Below are 19,996 nucleotides of genomic sequence, written 5' to 3' on the forward strand. Positions count from 1 at the left end.
TTTGCACACATGTGAAGCTGCATTATGGAGCACAAAGCCTTTAGGTTGTTCTAAATAGACCTCTTCTTCGATAGTCCTATTCAAGAATGCAGTTTTCAGATCCATCTGGTGAATCTTCCAGCCTTTTGCTACTGCAATAGCTATGACTGCTCTAACAGAAGTATATCAAGCAACAGGTACAAATGTCTCCTCGTAATCAATACCTTCCTTTTGAGAGAACCCTCTTGACAACAAAACGTGCTTTGTATTCCTCTATACTGCCATCTGCAACATGTTTAATTTTGAAGAGCCATTTGGAAGAGAACAGATTTCTCCTTAGGTCTAGGTACTATATCCCATACATAATTCTTCAAGATGGATTGATACTCATCTGTCATGGCATCTTTCCGTACTCGATGTTTGAGAGCTTTTGATACACTAGTAGGTTTTGAGTTAGTATTTTTTCTCATTAATGCAACATAACTTGAGAATCTGTTAGGCCTCTTACTTTCTCTGAAAGTTCCTTTGGGTGTTGCAAAGTTTTCAGCTTCCTCAACCATTTTTCTAGCCCAAAGTGGTATTTTCTCTCGTTATTATTTTGATTTTCCTCTTGATAGTCCCTTTGATTCTCAGGAATAGTTTGCTTTTCATTTGTGGCTTCTTCTAGGTACTCCCTTTGAAACTTAGGAGTAGGATCCTCAATATTTTAGATGAATCCTGAATTTCTAACTCATTAGAGCTCTTTGTCCTTTCAAAGGCAATGTCTTTTTCAAAGATGACATAAAAATCAATCCAATTCTATTTGTCTTTGTCTAGGTATGTATATCTTGTAGGCTTTTGAGGTTTCGCTATAGCCTACAAAAATTCCTTTTCTTCCAGGCTCTAATTTTTACCTCTTCTCTTTAGGCACATGGATATAGGACAACCAAATATCCTTCGATGGCTTATGTCAAGTTTTATACCAGTAAAGGCCTCTTCAACAATTTTGTTATCAAGGTATCAATTGGGACATCATTTTTGCCCAAAATGAGGTATCTATGTTTTGGTCATACATCACTAATTTGGAAGCCTCTACAATAGTTATGTTTTTCGTCTCAGCTACGCCATTTTGTTGAGGATTATAGGGTATAGTAAAGTTCCTCTTGATACCAGCACTAACACAAAATTCCTTAAAGATTTATGAGTTGTATTATTTTCCATTGTTTGTCCTTAGTGTTTTAACTTTCTTTCCACCAATGTTTTCTATTAGGGCTTTGAACTCTTTGAACCTTTTAAGGGTCTCTTTTGACTCTTCATTTGAGGATGACTTGGACTTTGGTAGAATGAAGGTGATGGTGGTTTGGTTTGTGAAATATGCGGGGGCAGATAATGTTGATGGTGGTGATGATGGAGGATGTGTCTGCAAATGATGATGTTGATGGGAAAGCGATGGTGGTAGAAGGTGAATGGATGTGTTCTGATACTTCACTTCTCTAACTTCCTTCTCTAAGCTTCGACTAACTAGCTACTCACTATTCTACTCCTACTCCTATGAATGAAAGGTTAGCAAATGGACGGGGATTGAATCTAATGAAGGCTAACCAGCGGTCCCACCTCCACAGATGCAATTGATTCAAAGGAAAAATGAACTAGTTTACCACACAAGGCTTCACAACCAGCTACTAGGATGCTAGTGGTCTAGTATTGATCCCTATCAAACATCTACCAATGCTACCATACAACTATCCATCTATTTTAACCTCACTTAAACAACTTCAAATGCAACCAACTTTAACAACTTGAAAAGAAATCAATCTATGTGGAAGTAGAAAACATGCAATAACACCCAATGTTCTTAATCACCATGCAAGTCAAAACAATGAAAAAGAGAGTGATTTTGGTATTATCTTAGCAACAATTTCTCCAACACTTTACAAATGAGAGCAAATGGCCTTATATAGGGGCCAAAAATACAACAGACGATGGAGATCAAAACAAGATCAACGATCCATATTAGATCCTCAAAACCCTAATTAGGGTTGCCACCTCATCGACCAATGAGAACTTGTCACCTCATCAATGGACCAATGAAAAAAGTCTAAAAGTGGCAACCAATGAGAAGGCATCAAAATGGTGGCCAATCAAAAATAGATACTTGTCCTATTCTAAAAGAAAGAGAAATTGCCACTTGGGCTTACATCAAATGATCTTCTAATATAAATCTTCCCTTTTCTTTCATTTTCTTAGCTAAGGCAATGAACTTAACTAGCCTTTCATTAACTTCTTCCGTAGAAGGACAAGGTGTGTGCTTCGCCCTGAGTTCTGCTGACGTTACAAAGCCACTTGCTGCTTGTAGTATCCTTTCATGGTCCTCATATTCCTTCGCAAATCCAATAAAAGCATTGAGAGAGGAAAGGGTGCCCAAATGCTTCTTCTTGATAACAACATTTCCTAACTCATCCAACCTCGATCCAAAATCTGTCTCATTGACATCCTCTTCTTTGATATCCTCAAAACCAAGTGCTACCCCAACGTCGCTCATCATGGTTGAAATGGAAGTGTTGATGCTTGGGCTGTGTAATGCAATCTCATTCTGTATCTTCTTTGCCAAGGGGAAATGTCCTTCCTTTAGTCTGTCCTTCATCCGTATCATGTCCACTGTACCGATATTGGTGTCGGTTATTTGCTATGCTCCACGGAGTTTCCGGGACGGGGACGTTTTAGGGGACGGGAACGTGTTTCCGGTACGAGTACGGGTCGAAGCCAAAATTTAGGGGACGGGACCTCAGGGGACGGCTATAAAATATAGGGCATTTTAAATTTTTTATATATGGAGAATTAGACTTCTTTAGAGATATATTTCTGATATGCATACCATAACAATGATAAATCATAACATTGATAAACCATTCACCATAGAATACATGGAAATTGAAAACTATTAAGATTAGAATCAAAATGAGAATATGATATGATGATATATCCGAATATCGCATACAATTAGCAAAAATGCCCAAAGGCTCCAAGTATCAATCTATCATCATCATGCATGAAATGAAAATCAAAATGACACAATGAAAGTAAATACTAGAAGTGTAAATGAGATGTCCAACTCCATAATAATCAAAAGCAATAATGTATCTGAGTATCTGAAAAGCAGAAAGCCAAATATATGGCTGTCCTCTAGGAATCTAAATCTCTATCTAAATCAAGATCATCATCAATCTCATCCTCTGAATCACTGGCAGGGGTAGGCAGAGGGTCCTCATCCAATGGAACTCCAAGCAGCCCTGGGGGTGTGTTATCCTCATCAATCTGCAATGCATCCTCAGGATTAACATCCCAACGTAGTGCTAGAGTCTGTCGATACTCAAGACTCTGTCGCTCCTGTAGTTGCAATACACTATGAACAGCCACAAGCTTCTCTGATCGTCTAGAGGTAAGGTTGTTCCTCTTGACCGATTCAATGAAGCTATATGTAGACCAATTCCTCTCTACAGCAGAGGAACTCGCAACCTGTGAGAGAAGACGGGTGGCAAGGGCTTTCAGCTCAGGTGCATCTGTACCATGCCATGTCCACCATCCAATCGGGTCCTTTTGAGCTAATGTAGCTCTATCAGTCCTCGCCTCTGGTCTACCAAATGTTGGACCACGAAGATTGGCAAAGTCAAGCCATTGCCCTCGAATTTTTGCAGCATCCTCTGCACTATACATTTTTGAAAGGGCCTTGAAGAAGCCGTCCTTCACCTATATTGAACAAACAAAAATTAAGAAGTGAGAACTTAGAGTTTATAAACTTTACAAATAAAATAAAATATTTAAAAATGTATTATAAAATCAGAATTCTTTAATAAATTAAACTCACCTCCTCATCATTAGATGGAGGCACTCTCCCAGGCCTTGGTGCATACCATTTTGGATTGACTGCATAGGCTGCCATATGAAGTGGGTTGTTCATAGTGTTCCACCTTTTCATTACAATGGGCTTAAGATGCTCCTCATAGAACTCCAAAGTAGGTTCCTTATCTTTAACAGCTTGCTTGATCTGCCCAAGCATGCTATCAAAGGTCTCATAAATCTCTCCAAGGCTAGGAGAGTCAGTATCAGCATATCTAATGACCTGCATAATAGGGTCAATGAAGGAGCAAATGTATCTGCAAATGAAAGAAAATTGCAAGTGAGAAACATAATATGTTAAAAAAATCAGCAAGTGCTTAAATCAAATTTTTTTTTTATTAAATCAGCAATAATAACAATTATGATATCCACCAATTCTTAAGTTTCTTACCTCATTGTGGTTCACCAATTTTCATCTAGGATTCTTCGTTTGACAAGCCTTCCATCTGGGGTGCTTGATTCATGCCATCTATTCCACTCTGCATTGACCACCATGGATTGTAAGGCCTCTTGGACCTCAAGCATCCTCTCCAACAAAATGAAGTAGCTAGCATATCGAGTCTCCACAGGCTTGAGGAATTCTTTTTTGGAAAATGTCCTAAATAATGCAAGAGATGTGTGATGATTGCAAATAAACATTTGCACGTCTCTAGCCTCAAACACCATAGTCTTTATCCAATCAATTTTCTCAAAGTCCTTCAAGGTGTTATTCAATGCATGTACACAACATGGGGTCCAAAAAATGTGTCTATAGGTGCTCTCTACTATCAATCCAGCTGATTTACACACACGGGCTGAATCAGTGACTACTTGCACAACATTTGAAGTCCCTACCTCTTCTATAGCATCCTTCAAAATCTGAAATTGGAAGGATGCATCCTTCTTTTTTCCTGAGCAATCAATGGCTCTAAGAAAATAGGCCCCTGCTGTACTAGTGACAATAAGATTGATGAGTGGCCGATGTTTGATATCGGTCCAACCATCCATGATAATAGAACATCCATCACTCATCCATGTTTGCCTCATATCCTCCATCAAAATGTTTACTTTTGAGTACTCTTTGTCAAGGATAGTGGTGCGTAATTTAGTCTCTCCTGGTGGTACAAATGAGGGACCAGCAGTATAAATATCTTTGCACATTTGTTTATAGAATGAGGAACGAGAAACATGGTATGGTATGCCATGAGCAACAAGAAATCTGCCAATGGACTCTTCAGCTCTATCTTTTGCTTGTATGTTAAATAAATCAGCCACATTGGTATCTCTCTTAGTCTTGGCCTTTCCCTTCCCTTTACTAACAGTGCTAGTGGGAGTCAATGAGGGTGTGGGTGTGCTACTCATAGGACCCCCGGATTTCAATAACTCCCCCTCCACATACAACCTATTGGCCTCAAGTTTTTCTTCCTCCGTAATTTTTTTGCAACCTTTCACCCCTTGCCCACCTATCCATAAAAGATGGCAATACACTCTTGTGTAGCTCCCAAAATAATGCTTCTTACATAAATGACACTCCCATTCCCTACTACCCCCCGAATTTTTCTTCTTATTCTTGTCTACTTTTGTGGCAAATTGTAGGAGAGGTTTCTTAGGGTTGAATGGGCCTTTGGCATATTGTTTTAAGGCTTTGGAAGGGCACTCAAATGGATTAGGCATTGCATCTTCCATAGGGACATCTACATTAGGCTCATCAATGGCTGCCCTAGGTCTTTTTCTTGGTCTTTGTAATTGTGACACTTGAGTTTCTTGCATGGCAACTTCCATGCTATCACTACTTCCCTCACTCTCACTGCTGCTCATGTTTTTGCATTTGGATTTTACAATGATTTATAGTATACTGCTGCAAGTTATAGAAAAAAAAAAATTCAATGTTCCATTAACATGCCCTCTTTATGTCATTGAAAAAAATGAAAAATGACAACAAACAACAATGAAGTTTGAATCAAACAAAAAGAAAATAAAAAACATAGCTGGAATGAAGTAGAAATGAAGGCAAAACTTTCTCTTCCACCTCCAAAACACACTCCTCTTTTGTTGTTGTTGAATGTTCAATGTTTTCCTCTTCCTCTTCCCAACTTGCAAACAACTCCAAATGAGCAATGAACTCCAACTTTAACTATTTAAGAAGACACATTAGGGTTAACAACTTAACATCCATGTGGGCCCTAGGCGGAATAGAAAAGATTAAATTAAAAAAAAAAAAAAACCATTTTTTTTAACTTTTTAACTCACCCGCGACCGGCTGGAAAATAGGGGACGGCGTGGGCAAAAGGGTACGGGCGAGGGACGGGAACGCCGTCCCCGGTACGAAAATCCGTACCCAAGTTTCCTATGAATTTTTTTTTTGCGTTTCGGGGACCGTCCCCTTTCCCCTCAAAAAGGGACGTCGCAGGGTACGCCCAAAATCCGTACCCGCGTCCCCGTTTCGTACCCGGTACGGGTACTAGGGTACAGAGGCAGGGGACGCGTCCCCGTGGAGCATAGGTTATTTGCTTTATTTTTGAGAAGGAAGTTTTGAACATCATATCCTCTTTGTCTTTCTTAGTGTTTGTCCGCTTGGGATTCTTACTTGCACTAACATCCTCCATACTCGTCGCCCTATTACGAGATGGTAGAGTGGTGGAACAGAAGGCAAGTAGAACCAAGGGAAGCAATCCTTAGACTAGAACGGAAGAAGGATATCAACTTAAGGACCCCTTTCAAATCTAAATGATTAAAATTCACCTTAACCAATAATCATACGACTTTTCGAAATTAGGACTAGACCTCAAGAACTTCAAATCCACTTGCAAATCATAAATTTATCATGTAATTCACCTCCAAATAAAATTACCCAACCTAGGGCCAAAACAAAAATCGCAGCTTCTTGCAAAAATCAGAATTTTATCTTCGACAAATTTCGGCTCCCACAAAATTCACCAAGCAAGAAAAGTGCAGGTTTGCTCTTGCAAAATTGCCAACACCTTGAGAAGGAGAAGTGAGAAGTGAGGAGGAAATGGGAGAGAGGCCTCCTCTTATACCCAACTTTCTTACTCCCTCCAAGCTGGCCGACTTGGACCCTGGGAGCAAGAAAAACAATAATTAATGCAAAATTATGGCCCACAATTAAATACTTAACCAAAATTTAATTTTGCCAAAAGGAAAATTGTCTTTTAAAATTGCCAATTAGTTCTAAATTGGAAAAAGAAATTAAATGGTGCCTTAGAGATGTCAAATATTTCCATTTGATGAGAATGTAGTAATTAATACGTCATTAAAATTGTATTTTGGCTAGCCAAAAGTCATTTTTTAATATTAAATTACTAATTTCATTAAAGACTAAAAAGTTTTCAAGGCAATTTTAATCCAATTAAAGCCAAATTTTGCAATTTTAATTCAAATCGATTTTGCTAAGCAGTTTTAGCATTTTAACACCAAAAAAATTATTTCTCTAGAGCCTAAAAATCGATTTTGCAATTTGACTTCACCATCACAAAATTAATCTCTCTTCACCAAAAAATTGAAGATTTTCCAAAGACCAAATTTAACAAAATTTTCAATTTTTGAAAATTAACCAAATTTATACAATTATATCCAAATTTTCAAAAGAAAATGTCTAAGTACAAAATTCACAACTTTATCCTGCCAAGAGTTGTTCTTTAAAATTTGTTCGGCCTAAGGATGAAATTGGTGGCTCTGAAAAATCAAGTTGAAACCGGGTGAAAATAAATCTAACCCTCTCCCAACTGACCCTAAAGGTGTCCAAGGCTTAAAGTTTCAAAAATCGAATCAAAATTTTTGAACAACTCAAAAATTTGCCAAGGCAATCGAGGAAAAGGGGTCCCCAAAAATTTTGGGGCGATGGTGTGAAAACCTCACAACAGAATGAGAACCCCTTCCTGAAAGTTTCTTTTCCTTTTGAAATTCGTCGTCTTACCTTTCTTATGAGAGTCTATGTTTAAGACATGGATATCCTCATTCATAGGTTTTTGTTTGTTTCCTTTTGATATCTATCTAACTTCTTCTAGTAGGATTAACTGATCAAATTTTGGGAGTTTTGATAAACCACTTATTCCTAGAACGAATGATTCCCATGAATTTGGTAGGCCACCTAAACCTAGTAGAGTTAATTCTCTATTATCAATTTTATATCCAACAATTGATAGTTGATCCCTCATCTCAGTTATTCTCATGAAGTATGCATTAATGGATTCTCCTTTGTTCATGTTTATGTGATTAATTTGCCTCTTTAGTGCAAGGGTTCTGCCAATATTGTTTATTTCAAATGTGCTCTCAAGGGATTTGAACATAACATATGCAGTCTCCTATTTTGTCAATGTAGGTATTGGGTACTATGTGATCCCTAACTGTATCTACTATTAATTTCATGGCTTTTTCATTATTCTCAATCTGTTGAGATCAATTTGGTTCATGCTCAGGTTCTGTCTTTTTGTCTTTCACAAATGAATCTAACTTATTCTCTTTTAGCATCATCATAATTCTCAACTTCCATGATGTGAAGTTGTTTGCACCTTCAAGACGATCCTCAACTCTGATCATGTTTGCCATTTTGAAGAATGGAATGTGACTGCAATATCAAGGTGAGTAATCTGATATCTCAAATTTAATTTTGGATCTTCCTTAACGAGACTCTAATACCATGTGAATGTAATTAACGTCAGTATCAGACTGATAGATATCATGTAATTTGCAGATTTCAATGTGCTAATATCTTCTTTCTATTTGCAGGTTATGATCAGAATTTATTCTTTCAGGAATCTGTATATTAATAACTATGGAATACAAATTTAAATCTGAGAATTTAATTGTTCTATAAGTCTGCAATTGCCAAACTCCAAATGAGAAAGCAATTATGAATTTCTGATGTCTCTCTTGGTCTATCAGCATGGGTACAAGTATTGTTTCCAAGAGACATGTCATGAGAGGAAATGTCTCCACAACGTGAAGCCATGTCCGCTCATGACATGGCTCTTCAAATAAACAAAACATTTAACATAACCCTGATCGGGTTAGTTAATACTTAACCAGACTTAATCTTTCAAGTCGCCAATTTGCATATAAATTAAAAGATCATTCATTCGATCCATATTATTTTCCACATTAGTATATTCGATCATTACTTGATCGGTTCTATAATTACATAAGATCATTACTCGATCTATACCAAGAGAAGATAAACAATATTAGTATCTGCTGATACAGATTACTGTATACTTAATCTAATATGATGCATAGAGTTTAGATTGAATAGAAGAATGATAGTTTTATTTCCAAGGTATTTGAAATGATCATTCTTATTGAGCACAAGAATTGTGTATGTGTGCATACATACATGCACATGTGTATATAATCAATACAAACTATAATCGTTATATCTGACTGAAGCTACTATGTATCGACACTTCCAAGCAAGTCAAATTGCGCCCGAGCAAGAAAAAGACGTGAGGGAAACTAATGTTGAGAAAAAATCCATGCCCCCTCTCAAAACATGCTCAAGCATGGAATTGTCATTGTGACAGAATCATGAACAAAGAGGAATTGTCGGCTGACCCTCCCAAAATGCACTTAGGTGCAATTTTGTGTGTGGGGAAAGTTTTTAATGGAAATAAATCCACGAGAAAGCTTGATATATGCCCCGAGACAAACGCTATAGAGTAAAGGAGAGAACTTAAGAGAAGAGTAGAAAAATAATAATCTTTTGTATAAGCATGTTTTCTCAATGGTGTTATATCCCTAAGGTTCAAGACACATCCAAAATTGGAAGTCTAAGGAAAAATATAATGGGAACCCATGAGAAATTTTCATACGTGCATTCATTTTAAATCAGGAACTTGCATTGAAATTATTTGCAGGAGTTTAAGTTAATAGGGTATAAATTTCACTATGATATGTGATTCAAGCCCATGGTCAAACGCATCAAATGGGGACCATGGAAGAAATTGCAGAAGAATGAAATTAATCAAGAGGGGGCGATATGAAGTCAATATCAAAATTTCATTGGGTGAAAAAAATTAAAGGTGAAAAAGGCAAATTAAAATTTTAAAAAAATTAAAAACAATTTTTGGATCTAAAATCTAAAATTATTAAATAGTGAATTGCATTTAATATTCATTAATCAATTTTTTTAAAAATTAAAATGCCAAATTAATCAAGAAATTGCAAAACGGGTAACAAATTGTTTTTTGGTGAAATTTTGTGAAGTTAAACTAAAGATTGAGTTTTTTTAATACTTAATTTTTTTTAAATTGGAGAAGGCCTAAAAAAAACCTTCATGTATAAAACTTCTTGCTGAAAATAAGTCGCCCTGTTGTCATGCGTTTTGTCACCACAAAATGTAGGCAACAGTAAAAAAACATTTTCAACTAAGTTTATCTCTCTGAGATAATTCACTATTTAATTGGCCAACATTGATCAACTAATCACTACTATTGATGTTTGGTAACTTTAGTCAAATAAAGCTATATATAATTATATACGAGATATAATTATGTAATTAATGAATAGACATGTCCTTTCATGGGACATGTCTCTTCATGAATTATCTAATTATATATATATATGAGGTTATTGCCATTTGGAAAACACATACCTAACATTATGGTAGTGCTTAGTACATTCACAATTGACCCTCCTAAAACCTCAACATGTTATTAGATCCATGCTGTAAATGTACAAAATGAAATGGTCAATCTACAAACAAAAAAAATAATTTACAGCGATAAAATCAAATTGGACCTAAATTTCCTACAGGCACTCTCATCGATCATTCAGAGCTTTAAAGGCACACTTGTTCTAGAGCGTGAACGGAAAACATGGATGTCATATAGAGAATATAAAGAAAATGATAAAGTTTATAGAGGCTAGATTTGTACCATACCCATCCAAAATGACTAGAGAACTGATTGCATCTCTACATAGCCGCTACCACTATAGTAAATCATTGACTATCAGATAAGTCTGAATGAAAAATGCAAGGAATAAAATGGTCTTAAAAAAGTTGATGGAATAGTGAAAATAGCAGCTTTGGCAAAATGCAAAGTGACAGGCACCATGGCCCAATTCATTCCAACCCTTGATTTCTACTGCAGTAGGCTGCCTTAGGCCTTAGTTGCACATGATTTGCGCTAATTCTGAGTTATACTTCAGCCTCAATCTACACTCACTAAAATGGGAAGTTGCATTTAACGCACAAACTACTAATTCATTCATTTATATTCTTATGCCATAGACCAGCAAGACTCATAGAATTGCAAGCGATTGCATTCAAGGATGGATACACATAGAAAATATATAGATTATAAGCACATGACACTATAGTAGATAGACGCACACACTGCTGTAGAAAGAAAGGCAGAAAAATAGCTAAGATTAAGAGAAAGGCATGCAATTTCAGGCCTTGGTGTTTGTTTCCCACATTTGGTCGAGCTTCCCAATTTGACTGCGGTACAAAACAAGATTTTGGTCATCTTCAATTACTAGGGAGCTAAACTTCTCACACTTAAGTCCATAGCCCTGATTGATGGACCACACTGAGCGCTCAGTCCATTGGTGGCCACGTCAGAAGGGAACCACCATGAATGGGTAAATAAAGAGACCTAAGGATACCCTTCCTTTGATGGTTATTGACGTCACACAGATAACAATATGAATAAGCAGATAATATTATCTGGGATTATTCTTTGACATATAAGCACGGTGATATCAATATAATGAAAGCAAATTACTTGCAGATATAATGTACGTGATGATTTATTAATTTGACCAAGATATTCACCACATTGAGGTTATATGGATTAAGAAACAAGGACACCATAATATATATGCATAGGGAGCATCGAAATCATAGGTTGAGGTAATAAAATAAGGTGATGAAGGCATCGGGAATTCAACCAAATAAAAGAGTAAGATGAGGGAAAATGTGACATAAACCCACCGCCCCAACACATAAAGCGAGAGGCAAAGATTATTGATTCATCCCATTCGTAGGAGTTGTTGAGAAATTTAGCTTCATAGTGAACTGAAGCCAATTCTATATGTAATATATGTTAATATACATATATACATGTGTGTGTGTGTGTGTGTGTTGATAGAAATCTAATATTTGAAAGCTGATATAATATGCACATTTATTATATATCAAAAGGTATATTATTGAAAACATGATAAGTATTGGTTTTGTTAAAGACCAAATGGATTAAAGCATTGACCATCATTATTACTTTGAATCAGCAGTATCAAACATGCCTATGCGGGCATGTTACTCGACATATAATATGTCATTCAAAGACTGTTTGAAACACATCAATAACAAGGCATGTGAATCACAGTCTCCAACTCAATACATTCAGTAAGCAATATATTTCCAATACAGTCTAAAATAAATCTTCTCTTTGAAGTTCAGTCATTGTCATCAGCATAATCGAATTGTAAAAGAAAATCAATCAAACATATATCAGAATTCATAAAGAAATTGAATATTGCCCTGATCATTACAGTATTTCTGCAAATAAAATTTAGTTCAGTCTCCATCAACAGTAATCTGTATATTTAACATGGTATCAAAGCCGAATTGGTGTAGAGATTGCTAAATTGTTTATAACAAATTTTCAAAATCACAAAATAAAAGTGACATCATGGCAAGCAATGTTAGAGTCGAGGAAAGACTCGAAGGAGTAACAAATTTCTTCTCATGGAAAATTTGAATTACAACAATCCTCGAAGAATTTGAATTAGAACCATTTATCGAAGAAGACACTTCAATACAGGCAGAAAATTCCACTTCGAAAAGGTGAAATAATAAAGCCAAAAAACTCATTGTTGATTCAGTGAAAGATCACATTCTTCCTTCCATATCCAATCTCAAGAAAGCATTTGAAGTATTTAACATAGTTCCAAGAATCTCAGTGATTCACATGATTCCGTGATTCGATTCAAGCCAAATGATTTTTTGTGAATCGGTGAATCAAATTAGCGATAAAGGGTTTATTGTAAATGTCCCCTTTTTCTGGTACATTATAATTCGATGTTACTAGCTCACTTCGCCTAGGTTTCGGGGGTGAAAAGGTTCTTTATGGGGTTTAGTTTCAGGTTTGGCCTAGACATTTCCAATTTCAAACCCATCAAAGCAATTTTGACAGGTTGTTTGGATACTTACTATTTTTAGTAAGTAAACAAAGCTCAGTATTCTTAATATCCCAATGTTGGTTTGGAAGCATCTCGTCGAGAGTTTTCTCATGAGCTATTGCATGTGCTAATCCAAGCTCGTTTGATCAGTGATTTTAATGCCTGATACTTAAATGGTTTACTAAGTGACTATTAAAGTTCATTTAACTTGTCACTTTATTTTTATTTATTTTTAAAAGGTACTATATTCAATTAAGTGACTAAAGGACAAAAAAGGTTTTATCCCACATTGCTTAAAATAGCATGCATCACATTGGGAAAAGTGATAAAGGTACAACAAGCTCCACATGCGAAGGAATGAAGAGGATAATATTTATAAACAAATATAAATCTGGGAGCTGGAAATAGTGACTAGTTATCTCTTCGAGGACACAAACTCTTGAAGAAGCTTTGGGAGGTTGGACGCAAACCTAGCCTTCTTACAAGTTTAATTTATATTTCCAATCTGATTGTTATTTCTGTTTATAAGATTGGATTTTCTGGATTGTTACATGTTATTGTATCGCTGTTATATAATACAATAACATTATTTGGCAACTATTTGTGTTAATTGCTGGTTTAAATATGTACTTCTGATTATCGAAAGAAATAAACACACTTTTTTTGGGTTTTCTCGTATGCATATATGCTGGTTATAAATCGATTAACGTTCTGGAATTTATATCAAATATTGGCTTCTTGGTTCGGTTTATAAATCCGCAAGTTTATATCAAGAGTTTAAGTAAAATATCTGGAAAGGGATATTACAGTGGTATCAGAGCTGGTTTTCCTGCCAGCCTGTGAGATCTCATCAGCAAAATAAATTACAGATTCTCAAGGACGAAATCCCTTGGGAAGATTGGTAGCTGGATGTAGTCCTAGCCCTCCCATTTGGTATCTACTTCAGATCAATTCGAAGTTACTGAAAGACAAGTTTTTAGCAGTTGGTACTATACGGCATAGGACCATCTACAGGTTGGTACAGCATCAGTTTTCCTATTACAACTGCATTTTGTGAGGTTCAGGTGAGTAGTACTGGTTATTGCCTGAGCATTGTTTAAGGTGCGAGTATCATCAGTAAAGGGACAGCATTGGTATCACACAAGCCGTATATACTCCAGCGGCAGGTTGCGTCTTTCTAAGTCCAGGAATGTGTTGAATGTGTAAGGACTGTCAAGATACCGTGGCAAGTGACAGGTCCAGCAAAAAGGGTCTCGGCATCAGGTTAATGCAGAAAAGTGAGTCGAGTTCAGTATTTGGGTAGTCGGTCGAGAGACAAATAACATAGGCAGGGCTGTGATTGATAAGCTACTGCTTGAAGTTTACCATCTCTACCCTAGTACAGTGCAGACGGGTTGAAATCACAGGTTGAAGCATGTATGGAGGGACCACGACTCCTGGCAAGTCTCACGTCAATTTTGAAACCGTAGTAATAATCGGATATGAGAACATAACCACCAAAGAAGCACGACAGATGGCATACGGAAAGACTCCGCAGTTGTTTTTTGCTTCAGATATCCCAGCGCATAGACACTCCACAGTGAAACCGACTTATGATGTAACGTTCATTTCACAGGTCAAGCCTAAATCTAAGCCACAGCAGGTTGGACGTGACCCGTAGTTGTTGTCTGCGTGTATACTGGAGCAGGTCGGGTCTTCAAACGACATTAAGCCTTGCTTGGGTTTGTAATCTCTTAAACCTCCTTGCCTTTATTTTAGATTTATCAGTGTGAGTAGGCCTGTATTTAGGTTGACAAGGAACGTAATCTTATTGTAATGAATGCTAGGTTGAGTCAATTTGAATTTGATCACAGTATTATTTCATTGGCCAAATCAGGTATTGTGTTGCAGTCATTATTTCCTCAAAAGCTGAGTACTAATTGCATGAATTTCTAAGAAACTATGATTTCATGTTATCTGTTCGTCATAATGCCACATGGTTCAGATTTAAAATAATTATACAGAACTAGCTAAGTTTAGCACAGTAATATCAGAACATCTTCAGATTGGCAAAGAACTGTTTGACAAAATCCATCTCAGTTTCACAGTCAGCATTTTGATCATAAATTTAAATTCAGAATATTACAGTGGTAATTAATACAAATTTCTGGAAGAAGGCAGAATGACATTGCAAATTTTGATAAAACCTCAGCAGATGATACCCTCTTCAGCAGGCTTGAAAACAAAGAGAGCCAAAATAATGTAGATGATGTCTGGAATATTGTGCAAGGGAAACTTACAGCAGCTGTGAATGTGATTGAGAAAAATGATAGCTATGGAACTGCATTCTTGGAACGTGAAAATCCTGGGAACAGTAATATGATAAGTATGCAAGCTATTAAAAAGGGTCCAAGACTAAGACTTCTCTAGACAACATTGGACCATCTTCGCAAAGAGTTGTGTTAGCAGATTGGCAAGGTTCCACTAAATGGGAAAAGATTAGACCAAGGTGAATGTGTAAGGCTTCTCTCAGATATTTTAAATGCTTCAATTAGACCAGTTTATGCATGGTGGCTTCAGGAAGGGCAGAGAAGGAATGCTTGTATTCTTACCAAGGAAGTAGGTAATATGACTCCTGATGATTTTAAAAGGAATAATTTGATATTGCTAAGAATCAAGAACTCTGGTGAAGAGGGCCTATATACAGACTTGCTACACAACCTACGCTTTGGAAAAAGGAAAGCCAGGAGTTGTTCTTATGACCTCCTTGTAAAACACGGTGTTAATATTCTGGAAGATTTGGTTATTGAATTAGCTGATGGAATTGTAACTTTCTTCTTGGAAGTTATATCCATGGACTGGTCCACTTCAAGTGAGGATGTTGTCTAGAGCTTAATGAATACATGTATGTTTGCTTTCATAAGTTTATGATAAGCCTTATTATTATTTTGGAATCACCAGTATGACTGTAGTAAATTGTGTGAGGAAAGCTTAAATTGTGTGAGGAAAGCTTTCATGATATCGGTTTGACAAAATACCCCAGTTTTAAATCAGAACTCTGTGGTCTGGATTAGTAGAGTTATTACAGTGGTAATATAACATTCTGAAAGTTTGTATTCAGCTTCAAGGTGCAATTTGCAAAAGTAAGCCTATGGGTAGAACTAATGAAACAAGATTGGGTCCATCTCAGGCACATGAAAAGCTACATGGCAGAGGAAGTGGGACAAGACTTCCAACTCGATATTAAAACTGAAGTAAGGAGATTGTACAGTGATTATAACAAATTCCCGCCAAAGCTTCAAAAAAAATTTCCTTTCATTGATTATGTGGATCTTCAGCTAGAGCTGCAAAACAAAACGGATACGATAAAGAACAAATGCTATGATTTGGCTCAGGATCTCCTTGTAGAGGATGGTTTCAGAAATCTGCATAAGGAAGATATCAATCAAATTGATAATAGTACAAAAGAAGAAGAGCAACCTTCGCATGATAATATGCAAGATACTAATGATGTCATTATACTAATGGGTAATTGGGAGATAGAAGTAACTTATGGAGTTGTTTACACTAGTCTTCCTAATGAGTATATTGATCGCCCAGGTAGAAGAGTTGACCAAACAGCTAACGTTGGCAACTCCTCATCTTGTTTAGACATGGAAAATACCAGCATCTTATTTGGTGACATGGAAATTAACTTGAATAAATTTTATGGTGATACTAGGTTAGAAATTATGTCATGTTTTGAGGAGGAGCAAATGTACCGCAATGTTGGCAAGATAGATGATATAGCACGCATTGAGTTGGAGGGCATATCTGAAAATGTTGTTTCCCTAGGTGATGAAAAATCATAAAATTCTATGGAGAGCAGCCCACTTGTGTTCAAAGGAGATGGTCAAAAACCATTATCGCTCCTTGACTTATTAGTCTCTGCCTATTTATAGGCAGGGAACTAATGTTTTCAGTAGCATCATCTAATTAATTTTTATCAATAAAAGTATCTAAAACTTTAAAGGTTCCTAGATTTTATTTTTAAAATAATTTCATATGCATTAATTTCTAAATTTCCATTGGCTAGATCTATTTTTCCTAGGGGTATAATTGTTTTTTTAACTCAAAAAATTAAGAAAAATATAATCCTAAAGCTCTAGAATCTTCACAGGCGGTTCTGGAAGCAGCAAGCATGAGTGTATTTTTCTATCAGGGGGAGCATTTCTCCTTCTGAGCCTCCAAACCCGTATCCAGACTTTAGGTATAAAGCAAAAAGCTCTCAGATAGACTTATCTGAACAAATCACATTACTAAAACAAGCAAAAGATAATCAAAATCAATTGCAACTAAAGGGGAGAATCAAATCACATTATTAAAACCACATCTTTCTCTTGCAAAAGTAGGTTAGAAGGTGCAAGAGAACACACTTGTACATGTAGATGTCATCGCCATCGCTGAGGCAGCGGTTGCACAAATAACATGCATCAAGAAAATGAGGCTCTTAGGTGCTAGATCTGGGCGAATAAGGCCCCCCAAAATCTTTCATAGGACCAGCCACTGTGCTATGATCTTCTTGTGCCAAAGAATGGAGAGAAAAGGCTGCTTTGATCTATGTCATGCTGCTGCAACGATTCATCGGCCTCTTATAAGGCGCTACGAAAACCAATACCACTTGGCAAGAAGGAAGAATTGAATCAGCCTCCTCTAACTCAAACAAGCCCCAATTTATAAGGCGGAAACATTTGTTGCAGGTATATAATTTTTAACTATTACTCCCCACTCAAGCTAGGTAGTAAGGTACTTCCCAGAAATCTCCATGGAAATGCACTAAGACTTTACTGTGACTTCCAAAAATCTCCATGTACAACTTGTCTGTTCCAATGTTTAAAAAATCATTATTGCATTGCACCACCACTGCTTATCGCCGACAACTCATTTTCTAAGACGCATGGCATTTCCGATGAGTGGGCAATGACGCCACTTTTTTCATTTGATTGATTTACACTTCGTTGTCTCTCCCTCACCAACTTCTATCTGTTGCCGTAAATATCGTTGATTTTGCTCACCTTTTAACAGTGTGGGGTTGGCTCTACCGGTGCTCCCAAGGAAATTCACCATTCTCTTTCTATTATTTCTTTCAATGTTTTCTTTTATTATTATTATTAGGGGGTAAATAGAATTATAAATGTAAGGTTTTGGTGATAATATTTTAAAATCAATTTATCAGATTTTATTTTATTTTCCTATTAGTTGGATCCATTTTTCGTGGGGTTATTTTTTATTTTTAAATGTAAAAAATAAAAAGGAAAAAGTACAAGATAACATTGTATTAAATACAGTCATTTCATATTAACCACACTCTTAGATAACATCTTTTGGCCAAGGGTTGATTTTCAAAATCAATTGTACGATGAATGAAATTAAAATGGCCAAAGAAATTTTCTCTTTCCAAATAACAATTTTACTTGGAAAAAGGAATTTAGATTATTTTCCAGTAGTAAATACGAGCAAGTGGAAGCTATATGGTTGGATGCATAAAAATGATGGCAGGGGAGCGTGTACTTTAGGCCTCTAATAAGCCAGTGTGTATCTTTTGTCTTACTACCATTTATGCTTATAATCCTTATCTTTTAAGTTATAAGCTTTGTCTTTAATATAAGACTCTAATACTATTAAAGTATGAGTTTTTGTCTCTAATAAGGTTTGATTTGTAATATATTTTTTAAAATTATATTAAATCTTGATTTATGTATTTAAATGCTTTTAGATTTTTCATGAGTGAATAAAAAATATAGTAAAAATAATCTTAATATAAGACTAATACTATTAAAGTATGAGCTTTTGTCTCTAATAAATTTTGATTTCTAATATATTTTTTAAAATTATATTAAAATTTGATCTATGTATTTAAATGCTTTTAGATTTTTAATCAGTGAAAGTAGATTGAAGCAAATATGACTTTGATTATTGTGAAATTATATAACAAAGTTTTCTAAGATAAAATTTTAAACTAAAAATCACGATATAAGATGCAGTTTCACCTACTACACAAACCTCTCTTTGATTTTGGTAGGAATTATTCACTACATCAGTTAAAAAATACATAATGATATTGTAGACAATAAACTAACTAGCAAACTTATGATATGTCTTTGCATTTGTACCATGATAGAGCAGTTGCATTCACTTACAATTAAGAGTCTAATAACCAAATACTTTTCCAAAAAATAAATTATTTTTCCATTCTAAGCCAAAAGGCAGGTACTCCAGCTCACAAGAGCTCTTGTTGGATATGCTTTTGGTCAAAGAGGACAAGATTGTCCAAGTGTTGACAAGGATGAATAATTCTTCCAAATTGGTTGAGGATCTCATGCGGAAAATTGTGATAGAAGAGAGGACATGGTAATGTATGTGGTGACACAAGTCCTCTCTTACATACTATTTTTGAAACTTAAAAAATGATAAAATATGAGTACTTGCAACTATTAATGGATAAAGATCTAGCAATAAAATTTGGAAGGGACAAGGAGAGTGAGGTAGATGAGCTATGTCTTCAATTGAGCATAACACATTATTCCATCCACAACGCTGAAAATCAAATGAGTGGGACAGCCACTTATGAAGAAGATAACAATGATTCAAAGGCACAAGAAATCACACAAATCATTGAAGAAATTCATAAAGTGGGTAGATGTGAAGGAAAACAATGCAATTCAATCACATGTTCCCCGTCTGAGACCTTCTATGATGAGAAAGATTCTATGGATCAGCAAGTTGATGAGTCTAGAAATTCTGATTTTTATTACAGTAGCTGTACATCTTCACATGAGCACATGGTTAGTGATACAAAAGTGAGGATAATTCAGAGATTTCAATTAATGGTGAACCATCCTTTTGCGAAGACCTTGACATAAGCGAGAGTACTTATGGTGGGGTAAAAAGTTCATATTTATCCTTAGCATGCTCTGAGGGATTTTTCAGCTTACCTAGAGATTTACCACCTAGCTCTTACGAGATGGCCACGGCCTACTTGTTGATTAGTGATTTTTCTTGT

The 19,996-nt window shown here is 35.9% G+C and overlaps 2 protein-coding genes across 2 annotated transcripts in view; both read right to left on the reverse strand.

Moving 5' to 3' along the window:
• Positions 1-19,996, reverse strand: part of S1P (SITE-1 protease) — a 160,102-nt gene that overhangs the window by 20,774 nt on the left and 119,332 nt on the right. The gene's annotated exons all lie outside the window — the stretch shown is intronic.
• LOC149551426 (uncharacterized) lies at positions 3,026-4,148 on the reverse strand. Its single transcript, XM_089786935.1, has 2 exons — positions 3,824-4,148; positions 3,026-3,705 (listed from the first exon to the last, which is right to left on the reverse strand). Exons 1-2 carry the CDS (start codon positions 4,082-4,084, stop codon positions 3,142-3,144), a joined length of 825 nt encoding a protein of 274 aa, XP_089643061.1. The 5' UTR covers positions 4,085-4,148; the 3' UTR covers positions 3,026-3,141.

This window comes from Cupressus sempervirens, chromosome 6, assembly GCF_028749045.1.
Source record: "Cupressus sempervirens isolate cs-2001-9-10 chromosome 6, ASM2874904v1, whole genome shotgun sequence".
NCBI classification, from domain to species: Eukaryota; Viridiplantae; Streptophyta; class Pinopsida; order Cupressales; family Cupressaceae; genus Cupressus; species Cupressus sempervirens.

Coding starts and splice junctions, on each gene's coding strand:
- LOC149551426 (XM_089786935.1), bottom strand. CDS start 4,084: ATGCAGGTCATTAGATATGCTGATACTGACTCTCCTAGCCTTGGAGAG. Junction 3,706..3,823: donor CTCCATCTAATGATGAGGAG/GTGAGTTTAATT, acceptor TGTTCAATATAG/GTGAAGGACGGCTTCTTCAA.